The sequence below is a fragment of the Alexandromys fortis genome, unplaced genomic scaffold (genome assembly GCF_014885135.2).
Source record: "Alexandromys fortis isolate MF-2015 unplaced genomic scaffold, M_Fortis_MF-2015_v1.1 scaffold_0, whole genome shotgun sequence".
NCBI lineage: Eukaryota > Metazoa > Chordata > Mammalia > Rodentia > Cricetidae > Alexandromys > Alexandromys fortis.
The window spans coordinates 43,626,406-43,635,434 of record NW_026067949.1 but is presented as its reverse complement, the minus strand read 5'-3'; the positions used below and the strand labels follow the sequence as shown (position 1 = coordinate 43,635,434).

The 9,029-nt window shown below is 44.3% G+C and overlaps 1 protein-coding gene across 1 annotated transcript; it reads right to left on the bottom strand.

Annotated features, from left to right (window-relative positions):
* Positions 1-749: 749 nt before the first annotated feature.
* Odaph (odontogenesis associated phosphoprotein) lies at positions 750-8,338 on the bottom strand. Its single transcript, XM_050150158.1, has 2 exons — positions 8,080-8,338; positions 750-2,956 (listed from the first exon to the last, which is right to left on the bottom strand). Exons 1-2 carry the CDS (start codon positions 8,138-8,140, stop codon positions 2,619-2,621), a joined length of 399 nt encoding a protein of 132 aa, XP_050006115.1. The 5' UTR covers positions 8,141-8,338; the 3' UTR covers positions 750-2,618.
* Between the last annotated feature and the right edge of the window lie 691 nt (positions 8,339-9,029).

Genomic DNA, 9,029 nt, shown 5'->3' with positions numbered 1-9,029 from the left:
CCATTTACTTTCAGGTATACCAATTGTAAAAACATTTTGTCTATCTATCTATCTATCTATCTACCGCTCATTTATCAAGCACATTTTCCCCTTGGATGATCTGAGATTGAACTCTTGAAATTACATTCCCACTCTCCATCAAATGCCCCAGGGTCTCCTCACGAAGAACACGATACTCTCTTACAGAATTAGCAAATTCAGAAATGTAACTCTGACATAATTGTTGCCAAATGCATTGTTCATATTCTGAACTTTCCAGGTATCTGAGTCCTTTATGACCACCCCTCCCTTGCTTTCCCACTCCGGGATCTACCAGGGATGGGACACTGTGTACCTGTAGCGCACGGTGACTCGATGCTGCGTACCTGTAGTGCGTGCGAGGTCACTCAATGCTACATACCTGTAGCGCTCAGTGACACGACACTTTCATCTTCAACCTTCACCCTTCATGGCGCCAACACTTTTGAAGATGCTGGTTCTAAAAATGTCCTTCAATTTGAGTTTGTTTTAGGGTTAAATTGAGCTTATCTGTATGGATTAGAAGTTTATAGACTTACCTGGTTCATTCTTGCCTCAAAGCCAAAGATGCATTAAAGAATGACCATTCTCCACACAAACTAGCCGGGAGCCACCATATTTTAAAAGCAAAGTTTATGAAACTGAAGGAATGATGAAAACATGTTTAGGTCACAAAAACTTATGTTTTTATTGTGTGTGCTGCCTACCACACATGCACAGGGAGTGGGATGGTGCTTTACCTCAAGTTAGCTGCAGAACTTTCTGTCAAACTCTACACTATTAACCCGCTTTCAGCAACAGACCCAATGGTTGACACGTTGTAGCTGTCACCCATCATTGCTGTGTCACCGGAGACTTACGTACCGCCTGATGTGGCCTTGTAAGAAACTAGATTTCAAGGGGCTGGAGAGATGGCTCAGTGGTTAAGAGCATTGACTGCTCTTCCAGAGGTCCTGAGTTCAATTCCCAGCAACCACATGGCTCAAAACCACCTGTAATAAGATCTGGTGCCAACTTCTGTCTGCAGGGACACACACAGGCAGAACATTGTATACATAATAAATAAATAAATAAAATAAACAAAGAAACTAGGTTTCAGAACTGCCCAATTGTAAACTCGTATTGGTTACTGTTGTATGTGTGGGAAGTGCGTGTGTTGCTGTGCTACAGCATCCGCACAGAGGTCCGAAGACAACTTAGTGCAGCCAGTTCCCTCCTCAGCCTCCTGTGAGCTCTGTGCCATCAAACTTAAGCCGCCAGGCTTCTGTAGCAAGTACCGTTGCCTGCTGGGCCATCTCTCAGGCCCAGGACTGTTGACTGTTTTAATTGCAAAAGTTCTAATGTTTGGAGCAAGAAAGCTCCAATCTAAACCCGGGTTGGTTTAAGCCAGTGGGGGCTGTGAGTGTGCCAAGCACATAGGTGGCCATGAAGGGCCAGGAAGAGACATGGGATGGAAATCCAAATCTTCATCTTTCTTTGCCCAAGTGTGGTCTTTTCTGGTTGGTTTTCCTCTTCTCCACACAGAGAGAACATGTGAAGTTTATTTCAAAATAGAGTTTCTTGAGGACTCAGATCGGGTTTAAGCCTAGAAGTTTGGAGGAAACATCCGCTCTTACACTCCGTTTCCCCTTTCATCATGTGACAAGGAGGAAGCGGCTGGCGTGATGATCCTGTCCTTGTCCTGGATGTCCATTTCCAGAGTTCATGCATTTGTGGTAGTATAGTTTGTTTCCCCTTGCAGCAGCAGTGACGGCATCATTCGCACACAGTTCTTGAGAACACAGGGAAGCCACTGGCCACGCGCACAGAACCCAGGTTCCCGTGACACAGGCAAGAGGTGGGGCTTTCTAGAGGTCAGGCACACAGAGGTGAGTTTGTCATTCACCTGAGAGTGCAAGGTCCCCACAGTTGAGTTGGCATTAACTAACATCCGGGTATTGTAAAACTAAGTGTTTGATTGGAACCATGTTGAGTTTGAAGGGAAGTATTTCATTTTACCTGTGTGATGTCTCATTTGTCTATGCGATGATTATAGGAGAAACAGTGAAGTGTTTATCAAGTTAGTACACTAGTTAATGTTAAAGTTAGGATGGTTTTGTGCAAATGATTCGAGTTTGATAGTTCAGCGTACAATTACAGTGTGACCTAGAGTCATATTCTCCGGAAGGCCTTTCGCTTTAAGCTTCATAATTTCCTTTAAAGTTCACTTTGTGGATCCACCTATTCTCTGTTTCCCAGCGAGTATGAAAGAGTGGCATTAATTTCTACATTCGGCTCATCATGTTCTCTTTAAAATGTCCTCCACTCTAATATGGAAGAGGGGGTCAATTAATACTGCTGGTGTCTAAGTATAGATAGAAGTGATTGGAACAGCCCATTTAAAGATTTTATTTGTGTTAATATCCCATGGGATAAGAATATCCAGTTACTGTCAGATTTTGTTAACAAAAATGTTAATCTCTTCATTGTGGACAAATGTCTAGTCAATGGTACCGAGGATTCTTAGTCTTCTAATGCGGGGATTTTAGACTGGAGAGAGAAACAGTTTCACCGTCTTTTTCAGAGGCGTCGATTCTTTTGCTTCCGTGTGTTTGGGCTTCTCATTTCTCCATGCTTTCCTCAGATGAACTTCCGCTCTGGAACCGTCCTCCTCCGAGGTACCGCCCAGTAATCAGCCTACCTTGTGGCAGGTAGAAACGATTTAACTGGAAGCCGTAGTTGTAGTTTGGAAGGAGAGAAGGTCTGTTAGGAAGCCTCGGGTAGAAGCCAGGCCTTTGCAGAAAATAAGTCCAAGTCCACAGGGGCATCCTTGGGTTGAGTTGGGCCCTTGTTACTGTAGGCCTCCCTGTTGTGGGCGGAGGGGTGAGTGTGAAGATTTGACAGTCTGTAGGGTTCCCATTGTTTGGCGAGCCACCAGGAGGGGTCACGACACCTTGTCCTGTGGAAATGAAAATGTAGGTCAGGAAATGGGCCTGGCAGCAGAAGTGGAGGAAGTTAGATCCCTCAGGGTGAAGGTGGGAGAGAGGTGAAGTACAACACGGAGACATTTGAAAGCGTGACTAACCGAATGGCAGTGGTCCAAGGGGACGAAGCGTGGACACACCTAGTGATGCACGTTTCCATCTGGGGAACTGACCCAAAAGAAATAAATGCATATTTACCCAAACATACTAGTTCAAGCATGTCCACAGTCTAGAAAACCCAAACGCCCACCAATAGGAGAAGAGCTGAATAAACCGTGTGTGTTCATACAAGGCAACAGTCTCTAGGAACACAGAGGAAGAACAGCCAATACCTAGAAACCGAGAGTCCATGTTATGTTGAACAAAGGAAACTGGACAGAACACTGTGTACATCGTAAGAGTCCATTTATAGGAAGTTCAAGAGTAAGCAAGATGAAGCTATGGTTAGAAAACCAATCAGGCCAGCTGAGGGTAAGCACACATGTGCTTTCACGGAGGAATTAACCAAGAAACTCTTTAGGCCATGTTCTACACCTTGATCTTGGTGGTTATTAAGTAGATTTGGATATATGTAACATACACACATATAACATATGTATACTGGTTTAAAATGTGGTAAGGTTGTTCTTTTAAGATTTGAAGGTATTATTTTTTGTATATGACTTACAAAAAAATAAGGAAAATTCACCGAAATAAAAAAAAAAGAATTTATTTACTATTAAGAAAATAAACCCGAGCCAGGTGGTGGTGGCGGCGCACGCCTTTGATCCCAGCACTCGGAAGGCAGAGGCAGGCAGATCTCTGTGAGTTCGAGGCCAGTCTGGTCTACAAGAGCTAGTTCCAGGACAGGCTCCAAAGTTATAGAGAAACCTTGTCTCGAAAAAGAAAAAAAAAAAAAAACTAAAACGAAAAATCTGGCAGTGTTGGTGCATGCCTTTAATACTAGCACTTGGGAAGCAGAGGCAGGTGGATCTCTGTGAGTTGGAGGGCAGCCTGGTCTACAAAATGAGTTCAAGGACAGCCAGAGCTGTTATACAGAGAAACCTTGTCTTAAAAAAAAAAAAGGCAGACAACTTATTTTTGAGAAGAAATCTGGATGCACCCAAGTGTCACTTCCTCCCGTCCTGTGTCACCGGTCGAGTTGGTCTCGGCTGTGCAGCGTTGTTTGGCTTAGAATGCATCTCTCTAGACACGAGATGACGGGCAGACATAATGGGGGAAACATGAGCATCCCCCAGGAGACTGAGAGTGCTGATGAATTTAGAAAGAACTAGATCCTCCCCCTGTTGGTACAGTTGATGTGAGCTTTGTGGCTGCCCAGGATGTGCTTATCCAGCCACCAGAGTCCTTAGTCCCCTTTTTTTATTCATAGTCCTTGGAAATGTTAGTCTTGAGCACCTGGATGGGCACTCAACACTCATTCGCTAGTCATCGAGGAATTAGGACTCCTGGAATCACAGATGGCAGTGAGTCACCATGTGGGTGCTGGGAATTGAATCAGGGTCCTCTGGAAGAGCAGTCAGTATGCTTAACCACTGAGCCATCTCTCCAGCCCCATCATCTTATTAAATCCCATGATGATTGGGTGCTAGAGCATGACATGCAGATTTTCTCCTAGGTTGAGCTGTCTAGAAGTTTAGTGTTCTCTTCTGGGAATCCACAAGGCCCAAGATCAAGGTGCAACTTGCTTCTATCACTGACTTGAGGCAGTCGACAAGACCATATAAGTATGTTTTGATATTTTCCTAACAAACTAATCACATGGTGATTATATTGGGTCTCTGATGGGGAACTTCCTTAGCCAATGGCCTTTGAGAGGCTGGACAAGGTAGGGCATAACCTTTGGGTACCAAAAAGTCCATGGGAGCACCCACTCAGCCTGTTCTTTCCACTCGCCATACCTGGATGTTGGACCCCATTCCTTTTTCCTCCTTGAGATCTGTGAAAAACCTTCGTACACCCTATTTGGAGCTAGTGTGGGATTATTTGATTCGCATTCCCCCCATCTGACATGTTCTGCTTCAGGTCACTACTTAGAAACACAAGTGTTCTAAAATGTAAGAACATTGGCTGAAGTGATGACTTGTGGTTAAGAGCACTGGCCACTTATCCAGGGGACACGGGTTTGATTCCTGTACACACATGGTGGCTTATAACCATCCATAACCCTCTTCTACCAGGCACACAGGTGGTATGCAGACATACACGTGAGTGGAACACCCGTTTACATAAAATAAAACTTAATAAAAATAAAATGTAAGAGCCTAGGAGTTGGTTTGAGTATCTGTCACATGTTACAAAGTCAAACCGTCCTGTAACCTGATGTTAGGCTCCACTGACCCTGTCCATCTGTCCTTTAGTTTGACCTCATTCTGCCCACTTCCTGTCATCATCTTTCTTTTCTCCTCAAAGTGCCTTCAAAACTCCCAGGATGATTCGAAGAATCCACCTCTCCAAGTTATTCAATGTCACTTTTCAGAGAGGAAAACCATGAACTTCTTAGGTTCTTTTGTTAAAGCGGGCCATAAACTACGTACACATTCGACAGCAGTGGCTGTCTCCTCCACTCTACAAATGCTCCTTTGCAAAGCCTAATATTCCTGGGCTTAAAATTGGGTTCCAGATGTCTACAGTTCTATTTTCTACCTCTTTCCCCGACAGCTCTCATCTAGTCCCCACGTTAGATCTCCTTAGGGAGATCCTTCATCTTCCCTGCATGAAGGCAGCGTGACAGCCTCTTGCCAGAACTTCCTAGCAGACTTGGCCCACCAGCATCACTCTTACCAGAGCCATGAGGTCATCATTTCTGAGATAGCCACTGGCCCCACCCCAGCGCCTGTGGAAGAACTGAATCAACTGAGAGAAATCTCCATCTCTAGAATTGTAAAGTTAGTTCCCACGTTCTACACGTGAGGGATAGTGTGAGGATTAACACACATTTCCCACACGTTACACACTACCAAACCAGCACAAGCACTGGACGGCAGAGCTAAGCATCCCGAAAGCCTAATGAGACCGAAGCAGGTCACGAAGTTGAATGTTGATTAGAAACAGCTGGGGAGGCAGGACAGCGTGACGTTCCAGGGGCAGGATCCCTGAGTCCTGCTTCTAATATTGTGACTGTAGGCGGACGCCCTCACCCCTGAGAGCTCTCCTTATTCGTAAGATGGAGAGAATAATATGACCTGTTCAAAGGGCTTGTGAGATTATCCAAAATAAGATATTCGTGGTTCTCGATGTGTCCCGCTGCACAGCGCACGGTACACATTTAGTGAGCTGGCAATCATCCCTGTCAGTTGTTATGGCTGTGGATGCTGTAGAAGGATTTTTAGCAGCACAAGCTCCAGTTCTTAGGTCCATTTGTTAACATGATCTGTGCATCGAGGTGAGGATAGGCCTAAAGTACATAGTTATAAAATGTAGGATTTTGTTGGCCATTGCTGATGCACTAGGGACCTGGAACACTTCTGGATGACAGTGTTTTTAGTAAACACTTGGTGTATTCACCCAACGGCTAGGCAGACTTTGGCTGTTTTTTTTTTTTTTCCGGTGTTTTTGTGGTATTCAGTGAGTATATAATTCCTGTTTTTGAATGTCTTCAATAATAATTTATATTTAAAATTATAGTATTGTATAATAAACACCGAAATATTGTTTGGAGTTTGGCTATCAATTTTAAATGGGCTTATTACAGTCTAGACATGAAATTTTTAACGTACCCAAAACCTAGCACTTTAAAAAAAAAGGTAACGATGAGAAGATCTTTTTCTAATTACCTGTAGTCTGTGGTTAGCTGGGCAGACAATAGCTGTTTTGTAGCGAACTGTAGTGCTTTTTAGAGATGCAGGCTTGGGACTTGATGTCTAGGTATGCCATTCTTCCCTCACAAAGTGCCGGAGCCTTAGAATTCCCACGCCATCTCAGACTTGGACCACAAAGAGGTACCAGTGCCGTGGTTAACTGACTCATAATAATTGTAACTTAATCCATTTCGTAGACTCAGAGAATGATTGACTATTTCGTTCAAACCCCTCATTTGAAAGATGTGGTTTCGAGCCCAGCAGATGTCCTGCTCAGTGTGTTGTGAGTGAAGTGTGTTCCACTGTGAGCGCGGCCCCTGTCAGGTGCTGAATTAAATGCAGAGACGACAAAGACAGCGCCTGCCTCTGAGGATGGGGAAGGTGCTACAGATATACAGATCTGCATTTCGAAGTGGAATGGCACTTATGCTGTAGGTGATGTACGGATTGCCATGACAACCCAAAGATGCCAGAGGGGAAAACTGCTCTCTTATAATACTGTCTTGAGAAAGCTTGCAAATGCATCTTTATGGTCACATTTAAATGCAGCCACTTGAAGCAGGATTGCAGAAAGCAGATGTGAAGCAGGAAAGGTGCAGCCGCTGCCATGGAGGGGCAAGGGCCTAGGGAGTGTGGGACACACGATGACCCTGTTGGGAGGTCAGTCCCACAACAAACTAAAGTGAGTGAGGATGTAGAACCTAGACTGTAAGCTCAGAGATCAAATCTCACATTTCAAATGGTATTTTTACCTGTTTGGGGACATGGTTTCACTAAGTAGCTCTGGTTGTCCATCCTGGAACTCACCATGTAGACTAGGCTGGCCCTGAACTCACAGACAGCGCTGTAATTCCAGGTTGGCATTGTTAGCTTGGTAACCATGTGACAATAATAGCATTTGTGTAAGGCTTTTAATGTGAGAATTTCTTAATTTCTCTCTCTCCCTCTCTCTTTCCCTCTCTCTCTCCCTCCCTCTTCCTCCTTTCTTTTCTTTTGCACATAGTTCAATGGTTTTCTTCAGCTCCAGTATAATGCATATTAATATTGTCAGTTTACATATGAGAAATTCATGTATAATGCTCAAAGAGGCTACAAGGGTCTCAAATCACAATGCTGAGACTTGGATTCAGGTCTTCAGATGAGAAAATCCAGCCTTTCATTTAACCACATGAGCTGATGATAGCAGATATAAACATTTCCAAATTATGGAAATGTATAATCATGGAAGCCACATTTGCCTTCCGATATGGCATTAATTATTTAACCCCCACACAGTGAATAAAAACCCAGACTCTTACCTTCTGCCATAGTTAGCACTGACCAGCAGACCAGGACCCAGAAGTGGAATCCGGGAGCCATGGCTTCCGCCCTGAGCACTCACGCTGCTCTGGACCCACAGCTGCTTTAAAGGAGAGTGCCTGAGTCACCGGCAGGTGAGTCAGGCAATTAGCATGAGCATAGGGGACCACAACTACCTGGACGTGTGGGGAGAGAGAGAAAAATTTTCAAGGAAATACCGGACTGCATTCATTGACCTGAAGCTCCTGCTAAAGCCTGGCAAGCGCCGTTCATCTTGCCTTCATTTGGACTGCCCCTTCAATGTCCTTTGAGTTCCAAACACTCCCCCACTGCACTGCCTTCTCCTTGCTGTGTCTGTGGTTCCTTAGCCGATGGGAAGGTCTCTTAGTTGCTTTTCTAGAAGAGCGATTCTCAGCCTTTCTAATGCTGCGACCCGGTGATCCCCACCCCTAAAATTATTTCATTGCTATTTCATAACTGTAATTTTGCTACTGTTATGAATCATATTGTAAATATCTGATATTCAGGATATCTGATAGGTGATCTCTGTGAAAGTGTTCTTTGACCTCAAAGGGGTAGCGACCCACAGGTTGAAAACCACTGTTTCAGATGAAAGAGTTTATTCAGGCTTACAGTTTCAAACGGTGAGTCCATGATCATCATGGTGGGGATCTCTTGTCTGAGGTTTTCTGTCCTGCCTGGTTCCCGCAGTCATTAAGTCCCAAAGAAATCACACAGAGGTCTATGTTAATTATAAACTGATTGGCTCATTAGCTCAGACTTCTTATTAACTCTTACAACTTATATTAGCCCATTATACTTATCTGTTAGCCACATGGCTCAGTACCTTATTCGGCGAGGCAGTCACATCTTGCTTCTTCTGTGGCAAGATCTTTGGAGGTGTGTGTGTGTTAGTCCGTGTTCTCTCACTGTGACAAAACGTTTGAGA

Excerpts from the sequence above, each read along its gene's own strand:
- Odaph (XM_050150158.1), bottom strand. The coding sequence starts at position 8,140 with ATGGCTCCCGGATTCCACTTCTGGGTCCTGGTCTGCTGGTCAGTGCTA. Across the intron at positions 2,957-8,079 it reads AGTGCTAACTATGGCAGAAG|GACAAGGTGTCGTGACCCCT; the intron begins GTAAGAGTCTGG and ends TCATTTCCACAG.